Source organism: Silurus meridionalis, chromosome 21, assembly GCF_014805685.1.
Source record: "Silurus meridionalis isolate SWU-2019-XX chromosome 21, ASM1480568v1, whole genome shotgun sequence".
In the NCBI taxonomy this organism is placed as follows: Eukaryota; Metazoa; Chordata; class Actinopteri; order Siluriformes; family Siluridae; genus Silurus; species Silurus meridionalis.
In genome coordinates this window covers 9,649,271-9,667,251 of record NC_060904.1, presented here as the reverse complement: position 1 = coordinate 9,667,251, position 17,981 = coordinate 9,649,271, and the positions used below count along the sequence as shown (strand labels likewise).

Here is a 17,981-nt window from a genome sequence, read left to right as displayed (position 1 = left end):
ATATATATATTTTTTTTAAACATAAAAACTGCAGTATTTCTTGTATCGTAATGCCTAAAATACTGGGTGTGGTGGTGGCAGATGGTGTGTCCTGTGGTGTGGGGAATGTTAGGTTTGCTCCACATATACCACTTTCATTTGTGACCAGAAGATCTGTTTTTACGTAATTTGACCACAAAACCTCGTACATCACAGCTAGGTCACTTGCTTATGCAGTGCTCTTGATATGATTAAATCATTGGTAAATAGTATATCACTATTCTGCTCCTAACCACTGAACTCTAGCTCGTTCAAAGTGGTTGTTGGTGGCTTCTCTCTTTTGAGTTTTGACTGAAGGCCTTTTCTTGACAGTGACTGGGAGGTGTATTTTTGCATTTTTTGATTATTGATCTAGCTGTGCTTTTGTATCCTTTTCATTTTTTATTTCTTTATATCTAACTTCTGTTAAATGATCTTTGTTCAGTGATCTTTGATCTTTTTCCATAATAGTTTTTATCTAGAAAACGTGATGGCAATGTTAAATGATGCACAGTAACTTTCATCTGTGTAACCTGGGACATTGCACATTATAGGTGCTGAATATTTATGCAAGCAAGATATTTGTTTTTATTTTTTCCACAATAATATTTCCTAAAAGGATTTCCAGTGTACCATTTGTAATTCAGCAATTTTAAATAACTTTTCCGTAGCCTTAAAGGCACTATAGGTCAGATGTAGTTGTATTGTTAAGATGACGCTGTGAAGAATTTTTCAGTGATGTTTGCATGTACTACTTGATTGTTTACACAGATGCAGGAGTTTTGGAATTCAGGCACTTTGACTGCAAAAACCCGGTGCTGGGCACAGGGCATGGATGGTTGGCGCCCTCTCCAGGCCATTCCACAGCTGAAGTGGTGCACACTGGCGACTGGGCAGGCTGTGATGAATGAAACAGACTTAGCCACACTGATCCTTAATATGCTCATCACCATGTGCTCTTACTTCCCTAGCAGGTGCAACACACACATACATACAGCTATGTATATGTCTTAACTTTTTAAAAATCTTCATAGCCCTGCTATAATACTTATTGGCTGTTGTATTTATGGTTTAGTTTAAATCTATCTAGTGATAAGGTTAGGCTTCTGCTTAGTTCATTTGGATCAATGAAAACACTGACTTTACCTATATACTTTGTGTGTGTGTGTCTCTCTGTGTGTGTGTCCGTCTGTCTGTCTCTACAGAGATCAGGACAATGCCATTATTAGACCTTTACCCAAAGTGAAGAGGCTTATTAGTGACAACACTTGCCTGCCCCATATTGTTCAGGTACTCATTTTATTTTAACATGGACTAAACTTAACCATTAAAACATAATGGGACATGCTGTTAGAGGGAAAAATAATTAACAGAATAATGCAGAATAATCAGCTAAGTTACTGTTACCACCCTAAAGTTTATTATTTTCCAAACAGTATATTTATTTCCTCTTATACCACAACAATTTGCTGATTATTACAATGTTTAATTATTTGTATTTATTTAAAATTAGTTTAATTCATTATTAACAAATTACAGGCCATACATTTGTATGCAAAGGTTTGGGCACCCATTTGAGACTGCATAATAATTTGCTCTTATTTATAAGAAAAGGTCATTGTGATATGTCATTCTATTTCAGAAAAAAATTACAAAAATTCTTAGTGTAGCAGTAATGTTGAAGAAGAATGTGTCATTTTTTTAAAAATTGGCTGCAAAAGTTTGGGCACATTTTCAGTTGAGCTAAGTTAAATACCTGTACCAACTTTATACTATTTGACTGCAATACACAATAGATTTAATTGGCTCAATTAAGTTTACACTGCAAACACAGGTGCAACCATTCATGAAATCAGCAGATTCTTAAAAACAATTTTCAGGGATCATTAGAGAGGTTGAAGTTATGACAGGGTTGGTTGTTTCAGCAGGACAATGATCTGAAGCATTGTTCCTAATCTGCAAAGGAATTCCTAGTCCACAGACTTAAACATAATTGTAAGTATGGACTGATTTGAAGAAATGTGTCCATGCTCGGCAGCCATCGAACCTGACTGAACTGGAAACATTTTAAAAGAAAAATGCAGCCAGAGATCAGGGCCTTATCAGTGGCTATAAGGCAAAGGCTATAACTACACGCTGTTATTTTAGCAAAAAATTGGATATTGATGTGATAAATCAGTTTCGGTTCCCACATTTTTGCATCAGTCCGTTTTTGTTGTGATTCACATTGCATTGTTTACGTTGATTGAATAAATGTTATTTCAAAAGTGGTGTGTTACTGTTTCCATAAGGTATTAATTATATCCAAAATGAAGCTGCTGCTTCGAAAACCCTGCAGAATATAAATTGAAAATATGATAATCATCAGGGGTGGCCAAACATTTGCATAAAACTGTCCTTGCCACCATGTAATTTCCTGAAATTGAAGCAGTATTTTATTTAAATAAGCACATAAACATCGAATTAAAGCATAATGTAAGAAGTCTGCTATCAAAATTTTATCAACACTATAAAATTTTGGGAATTCAATGGCTTTGTCATATTAACAGTGTTTTCTGGTCTGAAATCTAAGTCAGGATTTTTTTTCTTGCAATAAAATAACAAGAATATATTTTCCAGTGTCCATGGTGCAAATTTTCTTCTAACTTTGATGACTGTTTTGTGTGTATAGTTGCTGCTGACTTTTGACCCCATACTGGTAGAGAAGGTGGCCATCTTGTTATACATGGTGATGCAGGACAACCCCAACCTGCCACGTCTCTACCTTACTGGTGTATTCTTTTTCATCATGATGTACACAGGCTCTAATGTGCTTCCGGTGGCACGGTATTGCACAGACATACACAGCCTAAAACAGACTTATATGTGAAAATAAAATATTAAATTTATACCTATATTTAACCTGAAGCCTGGATCCTAAAATATGTATGTGTGTTGTATGCTACAGCAAGTACAGCAAGCTTTTGACAGACCTCCTGATTAATATTTAAAATTTTGTTTCCTCTAGTTTCCTTAAGTACACTCACTTGAAGCAAGCCTTCAAATCAGAAGAGGTAATTCGTTGGAGCAGATGGTAGTAGTATAGTAACATTAACACACAGGTTAGATCTTAAATATAAGGATACAGAGTTAACATTTGTTGTGTATTTTTATGTGAAAGGCTAAGGGTCAGGACATTGTGCTGAGGAGTGTGTTGGGACCAGTGTTACCTGAGGCAATGGTGTGTTACCTAGAGAATTATGAGGCTGAACACTTCTCAGAGATCTTCCTAGGAGAGTTTGACACTCCTGAAGCAATATGGAGCAGTGAGATGAGGTAAATCATTACAGACCAGTTGTTTATCTGAAAAATTAAAATATCAGTGTTCTTAGTCTTGGTGTATGTTTCTGTGTGCACGTGCAGGCGTATGATGATTGAGAAGATTGCTGCCCACCTGGCTGATTTCACACCTCGGCTCCAGAGCAATACTCGTGCTCTGTATCAGTACTGCCCCATTCCTCTAATTAGCTTTCCTCAGCTGGAATATGAGCTGTTTTGCAACATCTACTACCTCCGTCACCTCTGTGACTCCAACCGCTTCCCTGACTGGCCTATACGGGACCCGGTAAGCCAAACCACAATGCCATAAAACAACTTTTAGTTTTACTTTTCAGGTCCTTTCAGTATAGTATACTTCTACACATACTATTTGATATAGATATGACATACTGCATATTTGCAATGTAATATTGCACTTGCAATATCAGTCATATTATAACACCAAAGGTGCTGTAAATAATATTGATTGTACAGATTATAGTGCCACCTGTAATTGTGTGAACATTAAGATTTGAGTGACTTTGTCAAATTGTGATGAACATCTCTAAAACAGAAGGAGTTTTGGGTGCTCCAAGTATGCAGTGTTTAGTACATACCAAAGGTTGATGCTGGTTATGATAGAAGGGTGTCAGAATTCACAATGCATTGCATCGTGCTGCGTGTGGGATTGTGTAGAAGCCGACTGTTTAGAGTGTTGACCCAAGTCTACCACCAAAAGCAACTACAGTGAGCATTTGAACATCAGACCTGGACTATGGAGCATTGGAAAAGGTGGCCAGGTCTGATAAAATAGCATTTTCTTTTACGTCTTGTGGCTGGTAGAGTGCGTGTCCATCACTTACATGGGGAAGAGATGAGCAAATTTATATTATACATGCGTTAATTAAATTATGGGCTAAAATTCTGGAGTCAAGATGTCTTCATTAGTTGTAAAAATAGTCAACATACTATACAGTGGTTGACAATTCATTAGCAAATCATTGTCAAAAATAAGAATCAGGAACCATGGAGGTATATGGATGTACTGGGAACATACTCAGCTACTTGGCCATTAAAACATTATGAGGAAACTCTAGCCAGACCTGAGTATTTTTTTCCTGATATGCAAATACAATTCATAGCCAAAATATTGCCCAGCAGTTAGCTCACTTGTTGTCAAAGATGCAAAAATAATGTGGTGCATTTTCTAAGAATTGTATAGTACGTTTCAAAGTGTTAGTAGTGGACTTCCTTCTTTGTCTCTATACATTCAATTATATCTACATTAACTGGATCGGGAACAAAGATACATATTTACTTGGATTGTTGGCTAGCTAACTTTATCATTTGTTCTACTGCATGACCATTTTAATAATAATCAAATAATTGCTACCGGTAACCGTAATAATTGTTCATCTTGATTATTTTGTATCTAATGTAATATATTAATATAAAGTGTTTTTGTATGCATACACAGGTAAAGCTATTAAAGGACACTTTGGAAGCCTGGAAAAAGGAGGTGGAGAAAAAACCTCCTTCCATGTCGGTGGATGAAGCCTATGAAGTGCTGAACCTTCCCACAGGACAGGGCCAGTAAGTTGTCTCTTTATTCCGTTAAATTTTTCTTGTTTTTATTAATTTCCATAACAAGTGGATTGTATATGCGCTTTGATTGTATTGCATAAGTCAGTGGTTGATTAACTGTTGAATAATGGATATTGGCTTGTCTGTGTGTTGTTTACAGGCATGAGGAGAGCAAAATCAGAAAAGCATATTTCCGATTGGCTCAAAAATACCATCCAGACAAAAATCCAGAGGGCAGGGTAGGTGCAAATCTATTTGTGCATGGTCTGGAATGTTGTAAACCGATTCTTTAACATAAAAACATACATTACTCTTCCTACAAATATACCACATTATGCTTCCTACACATATACCACAATATGCATAACATAGGGGATTGCAATAAATGAGTGGTTACTTGCGGGTGCCCGAAACATTGATCGCGCTCTACCAGTAATGTGGGTAGATCGCATGACATAAAAAAATTGATATTTATTTATGCATTTTTATAGCATGTAGATCATTTTGACTTGGTAATTTTATTATGACTCGCATGCTGAAAAAGTGTGTGCACCCCTGTTTTAGATTGACGAGGATTCAGAGAATCCGGCTCATGTTATTTTAACTCCCGCTGGTAAACTGTGTAATTACAACTTTAAGAGGAACATACATGTGCTCCAAAATTACTCCATGGACATGTACGTGAGGAGAAAATCTGTTCACTCAAGTAAAATAATTTCCCACACTAAGGTGCCGCTTTAAAAAATTTAAATAAAACATTCTGCAAGAATACCTTTTTTTTCTGTCAGAAGTGGATAGGCCTAACTGGTTTAAATAGACAGGAAGTGTTGTAATAGTTCAGTTGGCAGACCTTGAGATTTTGGTATTTTGGTTTGCCCCTTCCTGATATCTTATATTTTGCATGTTTGTCACACTAATGTTTTAGATCATCATCTAATTTAAATATTAGTAAAAGATAACACAAGTGAACACAACATGCAGTTTTTAAATGAAGGTTTTTATTATTAAGGGAAAACAAAATCCAAAACTACATGGCCCTGTGTGAAAGTTTTTGCACCCTGTTAAAACTGTTTTATCACATTTGAGTTCAATTTCTCTAGCCACACCCAGGCCTGATTACTGCCACACCTGTGAGAAAGAAATTAAAAAGAAAGTAATTGAGATCTATTAGTCTGGAAAAGGTTATAAAGCCATTTCTAAAGCTTTGGGACTCCAGCAAACCACAGTGAGAGCCATTATTCACAAATGGCAAAAACATGGAACAGTGGAGAACCTTTTCAGAAGTGGCCGGCCGACCAAAATCCAAGGGACAAAAAAATACCCCAAGAGCACAGCAACGACTCATCCAGGAGGTTACAAAAGACCCCACAACAACATCCAAAGAACTGCAGGCCTCACTTGCCTCAGTTAAGGTCAGTGTTCATGACTCCACCATAAGAAAGACACTGGGCAAAAATGTTCCAATACGAAAACTACTGCTGAGCAAAAAGAACATAAAGGCTCATTGCAGTTTTGCCAGAAAACATCTTGATGATCCCCAAGACTTTTGGGAAAATACTCTGTGGTGTGATGAGACAGAAGTTGAACCTTTTGGAAGGTGTGTGTCCACAGTATTACATCTGGTGAAAAAAACTAACACCGCATTTCAGAAAACGAACATAATACCAACAGTAAAATAGTTTTGGTGATTCTGGTCCTGGAAGACCTGCTGTGATGAATGAAACCATGAATTCTGCTGTTTACCAAAAAATCCTGAAGAAGAATGTCTGACCATCTGTTCGTGACCTCAAGCTGAAGCAAACTTGGGTTCTGCAGCAGGACAATGATGCAAAACACACCAAGTCCACCTCTGAATGGCTGAAGTAAAACATAATGAATACTTTGGAGTGGCCTAGTCAAAGTCCTGACCTGAATCCTATTGAGATTCTGTGGCATGACCTTAAAAAGGCGGTTAATGCTCGAAAACCCTCCAATATGGCTGAATTACAACAATTCTGCATAGTTAAGTGGACCAAAATTCCTCCAAAGCGCTGTCACAAACTCATTGCAAGTTATCACAAACGCTTGATTTCAGTTGTTGCTGCTAAGGGTGGCCAAACTGGTTTAGGTCTAGGTTCAGGGGGCAAACACTTTTTCACACAGGGCCATGTAGTTTTGGATTTTGTTTTCCCTTAATAATAAAATCCTTTATTTAAAAACTGCATGTTGTGTTCACTTGTGTTATATTTTACTAATATTTAAACTAGTTTGATGATCTGAAACTTTAAAGTGTGACAAAAAAGAAATAAGAAAGGGTGCAAACTCTTTTTCACACCACTGTAGATAAATATATTTCAAGTGTTTATTTCTTTGAATTGTGATGATTTTGGCTGACAATTAACAAAAACCCACCAATTCACTCTCGAACAACATCTCGAAAAATTAGAATACTTTATAAGACCAATTAAAAAAAAAATCATTTTTTGTTATTTGTTGACCTTCTGGAAAGTTCATTTACTGTATATGTACTCAATACTTGGTTGTGGCTTCTTTTGCTTTAATTACTGCCTCAATTCAGAGTGGCATGGCGGTGATCAGTCTGTGGGGACTGCTGAGGTGGAATGGAAGCCTAGGTTTCTTTGACAGTAGCTAGTCTAATGGTTCTATTCAATTCATTTCATTTCATTGTTATTTGTATAGCGCTTTTAACAATGAACATTGTCTCAAAGCAGCTTTACACAGATAATGTGGTGATTAAAAGTGAATATGTTCTTTATAAGTAAGTTTGTCCCTGATGAGCAAGCTGGTGCCGACTGTGGCAAGGAAAACTCCCCGAGATGGCATAAGGAAGAAACCTTGAGAGGAACCAGGCTCAAAAGGGGACCCATCCTCATCTGGCTTGCACCGAATGTTCATTTGTAGCAGATATACGATGTTGTGGGGTACAGTGATGATGATCAGAAGCAAAAAGTAGTCCTGAATCAGTGTAGGAGACTGTTGACATTACCTACAGTCCAATTCATCCTCAAGGCGTTGATGAGAAACCGTCCCAAGCTGCACAGAGTGGCCTCCAGTCGAGGAGAACACTATCCAGAGGCAAACCTGGACGAAGTGGAAAAATCCACAAAGGGGAGAGGGGCAGGAACAGTGGTCACTGGAGCCTCAGGAGCATGTTTAACTCGACCGAGAGAGAGAGAGAGAGAGAGAGAGAGAGAGAGAGAGAGAGGTTGACAGGAAGAGTAAGATTTGGATTATTAAGTGTCCTTATTGTTGTATAAAAGTTAATGTCACTGTGCAGTTTGGACTCCGGCAAGACTCGCTATGGCAGCATAACTAAAAGGGAGAACCAGAAGGTAACACAAACATGAGGGATCTCTGGGATAAGAGACGATTCACCACACCACCGTCAACAAACCTGAGTGAACATGTGAATGTGAGGGGACGACAACATACAAATATCCCAGTTCACCAAACACTCTATATTCATGTTCCCTCCAGATCTGCGCCTTTACCTAAGAAAAATCTACTGATCAAAGGCTAGACTAAATAAATAAATTTTCAACCTCGACTTGAACACTGAGACTTTATAAGCTTTATAAGAGGCTTTATAAGAGAAAGATTTGCCCCCTGCTGTAGTCTTCGTTATTTGAGGAACCAACAGATAGCCAGCACCTTTTGATCTAAGTAGGCGTGGAGGATCATACTGGTAAAAAAGTTCGCTCAGATACTGCAGTGCGAGATCGTTAAGTGCTTTATGCGTCAGTAGTAGTATTTTATAATAAATGCGAGATTTGATTGGGAGCCAGTGTAGACTGATTAAAACAGGGGTGATGTGGTCATATTTCCTAGATCTAGTGAGGACTCTTGCTGCTGCATTCTAAACTAACTGAAGCTTATTTATGCACTTACTCGCACACCCAGACAGTAAAGCGTTACAGTAGTCTAATCTAGAAGTAACAAAAGCATGAACTAGTTTTTCTACATACTGTAATGACAACATATTTCTAATTTTAGCAATATTTCTAAGGCGAAAGAAGGCGATCCTGGTGATATTATTCACATGAGCCTCAAAGGAAAGACTAGGGTCAATAATAACACCAAGGTCTTTGACAGCCGTACATGCTGAAACAGAAACACCATCCAGAGATGATGCGTAATCGGAAAGTTTGCTTCTAGCTGCATGTGGTCCTAGTAAAAGTACTTCCGTCTTATCTGAGTTGAGCAGAAGAAAGTTATCAAGCATCCACTGTCTAATGTCCTTTACACACTTCTCAACATTGTTAAGCTGATCCCTCTCATCTGGCTTTGCTAAAATATACAGCTGTGTATCATCAGCATAGCAATGGAAGTGAATACCATGTTTATGTATAATTTCACCAAGAGGCAGCATATATAAAGAAAAAAAGCAGTGGGCCTAAGACAAATCCTTGAGGAACACCAAACTTTACCTCAGGGAGTGTGGAGAACTCACCATTTACATTAACAAACTGATAGCGATCAGTCAAATAAGACCTGAGCCAAGCACAAGTCTAGCAAGCAGAATAGTGTGATCAATGGTGTGAAAAGCTGCACTGAGGTCGAGCAAAACAAGTAAATAGACAAAACCCTGATCAGAGGCCAATAACAGGTCATTTACCACCTTAACTAGCACCGTCTCTGTGCTATGATGAGGCCAAAATCCTGACTGATACATTTTAAAAATGTTATTCATAAATAGGTGTGTGCATAACTGCGGTGCTACAACCTTTTCCAAAATTTTGGATATAAAGGGGAGATTTGATATTGGCCTGTAGTTGGACAGCTGACATGGTTCAAAGTGAGGTTTCTTAAGTAGGGGGTTGATAACTGCCAGTTTGAAGGATTTAGGTACATAACCAGTGCTAATGGAAGAGTTTATTATTTTTAAAACGTTCAATTACCTCTGGAATTATCTGTTTGAGGAAACTTTGTAGGCAAGGGATCGAGAATGCAGGTTGATGATTTTGATGAGGAAATTAATGAAATTAATTCATTCTCATGAAATAGGAGTAAAGCCTTGTAATTGATTGTCTAGATGTTGCTTTTACCATTCTGTCCAGTTCATCCCAAACCTGCTTGATGAGTTTTTGGTGTGGAGACTGTGCTAAAATGCTGTGGTAGTAGTTTTGGATCAGGGTGCCACTCACTTTGTGCAAGTTGCTGACTTTAGATTCATCAAAAAAGTTTCAGACACAGTGCACCTGAGAGAAATGCTATGAAATGAATAGAATTATTGGGAATAATTTTTATATATTATATCAACGTAAGTTAAAGTAATTCTGTGTTTAGGCCAGCGGAGAAAGCATTGCTGGTCCTGACTTTAAAAAAAAAAATTTATTCAATAAACATTTATTCAATATCAATAGTAGACACACAATTTGTATTAGTAACTGTGCATGCAAATCTGTTTCTCTCATGTAGGACATGTTTGAAAAGGTAAACAAGGCATATGAGTTTCTATGTACAAAGTCTGCGAGAATTGTAGACGGACCAGACCCTGAAAACATTATCCTTATCCTGAAGACACAGAGCATCCTCTTCAATCGACATAAACAAGGTGCCTAACTATTCTACAAACACATAAAGTGGGTATGGAAAGTATTCAGACCCCCATACATTTTTCACTCTGTTATATTGCAGCCATTTGCTAAATCATTTAAGTTCATTTCTTTTCCTCATTAATGTACACATAGCACCCCATATTAACAGAAAAACACAGAATTGTTGACATTGTTGCAGATTTATTAAAAAAAAGAAAAACTGAAATATCACATGGTCCTAAGTATTCAGACCCTTTGCTCAATATTTAGTAAAAGCACCCTTTTGATCTAATACAGTCATGAGTCTTTTTGGGAAAGATGCAACAAGTTTTTTACACCTGCATTTGGGGATCCTCTGCCATTCCTCTTTGCAGATCCTCTTCAGTTCTGTCAGGTTGGATGGTAAACTTGGTGGACAGCCATTTTTAGGTCTCTCCAGAGATGCTAAATTGGGTTTAAGTCAGGGCACTGGCTGGACCATTCAAGAACAGTCACTGAGTTGTTGTGAAGCCACTCCGTTATTTTAGCTGTGTGCTTAGGGTCATTGTCTTGTTGGAAGTTAGGTCCAGAGCACTCTGGAGAAGGTTTTCGTCCAGGACATTCCTGTACTTGGCCGCATTCATCTTTCCCTCGATTGCAACCAGTCGTCCTGTCCCTGCAGCTGAAAAACACCCCCACAGCATGATGCTGCCACCACCATGCTTCAATGTTGGGACTGTATTGGACAGGTGATGAGCAGTGGCTGGTTTTCTCCACACATACTGTTCAGAATTAAGGCCAAAAAGTTCTATCTTGGTCTCATCAGACCAGATAATCTTATTTCTTATCATCTTGGAGTCCTTTAGGTGTTTTTTTAGCAAACTGCATGTGGGCTTTCATGTGTCTTGCACAGAGGAGAGGCTTCCTTCGGGTCACTCTGCCATAAAGCCCTGACTGGTGGAGGGCTGCAGTGATGGTTGATGGCCGACTGCATCTCTGGAGCTCAGCCACAGTGATCTTTGGGTTCTTCTTTACCTCTCTCACCAAGGTTTTTCTCTCCGATAGCTCAGTTTGGCCGGACGGCCAGCTCTAGGAAGGGTTCTGGTTGTCCCAAACGTCTTCCATTTAAGGATTATGGAGGCCACTGTGCTCTTAGGAACCTTAAGTGCAGCAGAAATGTTTTTGTAACCTTGGCCAGATCTTTGCCTTGCCACAATTCTGTCTCTGAGCTCTTCAGGCAGTTCCTTTGACCTCATGATTCTCATTTGCTCTGACATGCATTGTGATCTGTAAGGTCTTTTATAGACAGTTGTGTGGCTTTCCTAATCAAGTCCAATCAGTATAAATCAAACACAGCTGGACTCAAATGAAGGTGTAGAACCATCTCAAGGATGATCAGTAGAAATGGATAGCACCTGAGTTAAATATGAGTGTCACAGCAAAGGGTCTGAATACTAAGGAACATGTGATATTTCAGTTTTTCTTTTTTAATAAATTTGCAACAATGTCAACAATTCTGTGTTTTTTCTGTCAATATGGGGTGCTTTGTGTACATTAATGAGGAAAAGAAAGTAACTTTGATTTTATGCAATTGGCTGCAATATAACAAAGAATAAAAATTTAGAGGGGGTCTGAATACTTTCAGTACCCACTGTATACAATAAACCCAGTTATTGCATATAAACATATAGTGTAGTGTAATTTGGGAATTCATAGGATGTAATTCAGTTTGGATGTTTTCTTGCAAAAGAAAATTATTTTCACTAAAAAGATGAGCAAGTAACTTCAAAGTTGATTTAGCAGTGCCTTCCAGATTGTGTTGATTGATAATGGGGTGCAATGATATTGTTGTCAAATTACAGAGATGCATAGAATGGGACAGCAGGAATTATTTTCTTTAGATAGATGGTTGATTTTACATATTTTAAAAGCTTGTGATGCCATCCATACACTGTCAGGTCTTTATTTGTTAACAATAACTAGTTATTAATATTGTATTGTTATTCTATCTGTCCCGTCTATTTGGAAAGGATGTGCTGCAAGTTAGAGCAATAAAGGATGCAGATGAAAACGTGTTGACTAATGAGGAAAGTGTTTTGAGCAGCTGATGAATGAGAAAAATGAGAGAGAAGGTTAGATGGTGTGGAGATGGTGAAGAAGGCAGTGGATAGGATTAGTAAGAAGCAAGTGAAAGTAGCAATTAAGAGGATTAAGAGTGGAAAGTTTGGTGTGGAGTTTTTAAATAGATTGTTTAACAAGATTTTGGAAGGTGAGAGGATGCCTAAGGAATGGAGGAGGAGTGTGCTGGTACCGATCTTTAAGAATAAGGGAGATGTGCAGACCTGCAGTAACTACAGGGGAATTAAGTTGATCAGTCACACCATGAAGTTATGGGAAAGAGTAGTGGAAGCCAGGCTAAGGAAAAAGGTGACTATCTGTGATCAACAGTATGGTTTAATGCTAAGGAAGTGCACTACAAATGCAATATTTGCTTTAAAAATGTTGATGGAGAAGTATACAGATGGTCAGAAGGAGTTGCATTGTGTGTTTGTGGATTTAGAGAAAGCATACGACAGAGTGCCAAGAGAGGAGTTGCTCTATTGTATGAGGAAGTCAGGTGTGGCAGAGAAGTATGTGAGGGTGGTGCAGGACATGTATGAGGACAGTGTGACAGCATTAAAGTGTGCAGTAGGAACAACAGACTGGTTTATGTTTGCAGTGGTGATGGACAGGTTGGTGGAGATCAGACAGCCGTATCTATGGATTATGATGTTTTCAGATGATATTGTGATTTGTGGCAAGAGTAGGGAGCAGGTTGGGAAAGGTTTGGAGAGGTGGCAGTACGTGCTGCAGATAAGGTAAAAAAGAGGTGATGAAGGTGGATGAGTTTAATACCTGGGGTCAAAGGAATTGCAAAACTGTGCAAGTAATGGAGTGTGTGTTAGAAGTGAAGAAAAGAGTACAGGCAGGGTGAAGTGGGTGGAGAAGAGTGGCAGGAGAGATTTGTGATAGAAGAGTATTGGCAAGAGTGAAAGGGAAAGTTTATAGGACTGTGGTGAGACCTGCTATGTTGTATGGTTTAGAGACAGTGGCATTGAGTAAAAGACAGGAGGTGGAGCTGGAGGTAGCAGAGCTGAAGATGGCGAAATTTATATTGGGAATGATGATGATGGACAGAATTTGAAATTAGTTTATTAAAGGGACTGCGGATGTGGGAGGTTTTGGGGCCGATTTGAGGGAGGTTGAGATGGTTTGGACACGTGCATAAGAGAGACATAGGGTATATCGGTAGGAGAATGCTGAGGTTGGAGCCTCCAGGAAGGGGGAAAAGAGGAAGGCCAAGGTGTAGGTTTATGGATGTGATGAGGGAAGACATGCAGGTGGATAATTTGAAAGAGGCAGATGTATAGGATGAGGGGTTGGGGACGGATGATCCGCTGTGGCGACCCCTAATGGGAGCAATCGAAAGAAGACGACGACTTTATTGCCTTGACTGTTACAATTATATTACCATATAATATGCATAAATACATGAAAGCTATGTATTTTGGCTTGCATACATGTACTTAATAGGATGAAATAGAACTGGTAAGAAAAAGAAACAGACATTTGAATGAAGTTGATGCTATAACATGATAATAAATAACAGAGCTGTGTTTTCTCAGAACTGGAGCCATATAAGTATGCAGGCTACCCGATGCTTATTAAAACTATTACCATGGAGACTAGCGATACGCAACTTTTCTCGAAAACATCTCCACTTTTGCCAGCAGCATCTGAGCTGACCTTCCACACGGTCAACTGCTCAGCACTCAATGCAGAGGAACTAAGGCGAGAAAATGGCATTGAGGTCTGAGGATTTTTTTTTTATCAAATTAATTCTAAGCAAAGATTTCTGGAGTGTATACCCAATTCAAAATAACATTTTATGCTTTTTCTTTTAGGTCCTGCTTGAGGCACTTTCTCGTTGTGTGGCTGTGCTCACAGCATCCAGCAAAATGGATGACATGGCAGTACAGGTGTGAGACACTGTGCCTAACTCAATTCCTTATTTAACTGTAAAAATCTAAAGTCGGGGTGTCAAACTCAAATCACAGTGGGCCAAAATTAAAAACTGGGACGAAGTCGCGGGCCAAACTCAATATTTATTGAAAAAATGACAGCAATTGTGCATGTTTTCCCTTCTCTCTAGATGTGTAATGTTGAACCTTTTCATATGGAAACAAACTTTAGTTTTGCATAAACATTAAATCTGGAACAACCAAAGTTTAATATTATGAACACATGAGAAATTAAATTTCAAATAAAACACACATTAGTGGTATTTGTTTCTTCTTATGTCTGCCTCGCTCTATCTATAGACTTTCGAATTCCTTTATAATGTAAATCATTTTTCACAGGCCAACAACAAAACCAAAAATAATAATTTCCTTCAATTAAAAAAAGCAATCTTTCAACCATTAACAGTCCATGCCTTGGAGTAAGAAAAGTGCATAAAGACAACATTCATTCATTGGTTGAAGACAGATACCTGAATCTCTTCTTAGATACAAGTGCATCATGTCTGGGTTTAGGCTCTGAGCTGAGGAAATCCTCAGGATAGAGTGAAGGTGTTCATCAGTGAGACTCCTGAGTGGTGTTTTGTTCACACACAGATATGTGCTGGTGAACACAGAGAGGATTTGGGCAGCTTGGGCACGGAGTTGGAGCAGTGTGTCGGGGAGGAAACATAGAAACTCTGCAGCACACACAGAGTCGTACTTTGACTTGAGCAGGTCTCTACACTGGAGTTCAATCAGCTCCATTTGGAAGTTGGTTGGTGCGCTTCCACGTCAACCACAAACGGATTACTGAGCAGTTCAAATCTGCATTTCTGGGCTTCAAAGTCGGTAAATCTCCGGGTAAATTCAGCACTGAGTACACAGAGTTTTTCAGCGGTCTCGACTGATGCGCAAACGCACTAACAAAGCATTCTGGGATTTGTAGTATTAGCGGTGTATTCGCTATATACTGGCGGGCCAGCTCTAATACACATTTTATATGATCTTGCGGGCCAAATATAATTACACCAGATTTGGCCTGCTGGCCTGAGTTTGACACCCCTCATGTTACATCATTTTGACATCATAAACTTTATATGTAAACAACAGGTTCCTGTGATAGTATATGCATAATATTGTCTCACATGCTGTTTGTTGAAAGTTTTGGAATAGATTTTCTGGAAATGTTTGTTGGTTAACAGGTGTGCGGCCACATCTGTAGGTGCTACAGTGTAGCTGCACAGTTTGAGGAGTGCAGAGAGAAAATCATTGAGCTTCCAAACATCATTAGAGACGTTTGTCACATACTTTACTATGGGAAGGTGAGTAAACACCCATCTCTTTTCGTCCATTTCTGCTTTTCTCAAGACCAGGCTGAAATTATTTTGATGTGATTTATACAAACATTGTTTTCGCCCTGTCTGTCTATACAAGGTTTCTGTGATTTGAGTTGATCAACTTGATTGAAAATACAACAAGGCCAAATGTCTAAACTAGTTTTGAACACTGTGAACTGTGCATCATGTATCTCTGTATCTCATGTATCTTCTAAGACGGAAAAGAAGTTGAGTCCTCGTGCTGTGCGTCATGTACAGAAACTGGCTTTTTAAAAAGAGAAGCATGAGTGCTGCCAGCATTGCAGAGGTGGCAGAAGCGGAAGGTTTGCTTATCAGTGCTCAGACTATATACCACACACTGCAACATGTCGGTTTGCATGGCCGTTATCCCAGAAAGAAGCCTCTTCTTATGCTGGCTCACAAGAAAGCCTGCAAATAGTTTGCTGAAGACAACCTGTCCAAGAGCATGAATTACCACCATGTCATGTGGTCGTATGAGACCAAGATAAACTAGTTTGGCTCAGATGGTGTCCAGCATGTGTGACAACGCCCTGGTGAGGAGTACCAAGTATATCGTGTCTTGCCTACAGTCAAACATGGTGGTGGCTACATCATGCTCTGGGTCTGCATGAGTGCTGCTGGTACCGGGGAGCTGCAGTTTATCAAAGGAAACGTGAATTCCAACATGTACTGTGACATTTTGAAGTAGAACATGATGCCCTCCCTTCAGTAACTGGGCTGAACGGCAGATTTCCAACATGATAACAACCCCAAACACACCACCAAGACGCCAACTACCTCGCTGAGTAAGCTGAAGGTGACCTGTGGGGTGGAAGGTGGAGAAGCAACATGTGTCTAACATCCAGCAGCTCCATTATTTCATAATGGAGGAGTGGAAGAGGCTCCCAGCAACAACATGTGCAGCTCTGGTGAATTCAATGCCCAGGAGGATTAAAGCAGTGTAGATAACAATGATGCTCACACAAAATATAGACACTTTGGACACAGTTTTGACATGTTTACTTTTGTTGCCAACAATTTAAACAATATTGCTGTGTGTTGAGTTATTTTTAGAAATCTATAGTACTATACAAGCTGCATATTTATACACACACACACACACACACACACACACACACACACACACACACACACACACGTGTGTGTAAATATGCAGCTTGTACACGCACACATACATATATATATATATATATATATATATATATATATATATATATATATATATATATATATATATATATATATATATAATGTCTGAGGTACAGTGTGTGTGTGTGTGTGTGTGTGTGTATATATATATATATATATATATATATATATATATATATATATATATATATATATATATATACATATACATATACATACATACACACAGTGTATTAAGGCTGAAACAATATAGCATATTATATTGTGATATCAGCAGTGAATATTATGCCATCCATCAGTGGTTCTTTCACTGTAGCAAATGTAAAAAAAAAAAAAAAAAAAAAAGATTTTATGCTCATTACAAGTCTTTTTTTTTCCAGGTTCTTCCTCGTCTAGGCTCACTAGCTGTGGAGTGTGTGAGCTCGTTCTCTGTAGACTTTTTTCTTCAGACGCGTGTGTATCAGGCTGGTGCTCTCTGGCCACTTCTTCTCAGCCTTTTTAACTATGACTTCACTTTGGAGGAGAGTGGGGTCCAGGCCAATCAGGAAACCAACCAGCAGCATGTGGCCAACAGCCTGGCCAAATTAAGTCTTATAGCTCTTGGTCGACTTGGAGGATACAGTGCTGGAGCAGAGGTTGACTGGACAAAGCAGAATGGGGGTGGCCCAGAGCCACCTCCAGAGAACCCAACAGTCAGGAAAAGTCTGGCAGCCATGCTCACACCATACATTGCTCGCAAACTAGGCATCAGCTCACCTGCTGAGGTGAGAACAATTAATAGCTGATGTTTGTTTATTTATTTTGTTACATAGTTTGTGTGATCTGATCTAATTAATAAGGAACTGATGCATTTTACTCATCTAGTATTAATTAATTAGTGATTAACAATAAACTAATTTATGATTTATAAATAGCATTTTTTTTTTTTTGCCTTAATTTAAACAATTTGAGGCATTTCTTTAATGCTTAATAAATAACATCTCGGATTATGTTAGAGACGGTTGTCCTGGTTTGAAGCA

General features: G+C 38.6%; 1 protein-coding gene across 3 annotated transcripts in view; it reads left to right on the top strand.

Moving 5' to 3' along the window:
- The window catches only part of LOC124403767 (dnaJ homolog subfamily C member 13-like), a 97,557-nt gene that overhangs the window by 63,906 nt on the left and 15,670 nt on the right, over positions 1–17,981 (top strand). For all 3 annotated transcript variants that reach the window (XM_046877512.1, XM_046877511.1, XM_046877510.1), the window contains exons 29-41: positions 790–992; positions 1,224–1,308; positions 2,690–2,844; positions 3,026–3,071; positions 3,179–3,333; positions 3,421–3,622; positions 4,793–4,908; positions 5,060–5,138; positions 10,318–10,453; positions 14,081–14,265; positions 14,360–14,434; positions 15,658–15,777; positions 17,343–17,726. In XM_046877512.1, coding sequence (XP_046733468.1) covers positions 790–992; positions 1,224–1,308; positions 2,690–2,844; positions 3,026–3,071; positions 3,179–3,333; positions 3,421–3,622; positions 4,793–4,908; positions 5,060–5,138; positions 10,318–10,453; positions 14,081–14,265; positions 14,360–14,434; positions 15,658–15,777; positions 17,343–17,726 — 1,941 coding nt within the window. The remainder of the gene's footprint in view (positions 1–789; positions 993–1,223; positions 1,309–2,689; positions 2,845–3,025; positions 3,072–3,178; positions 3,334–3,420; positions 3,623–4,792; positions 4,909–5,059; positions 5,139–10,317; positions 10,454–14,080; positions 14,266–14,359; positions 14,435–15,657; positions 15,778–17,342; positions 17,727–17,981) is intronic.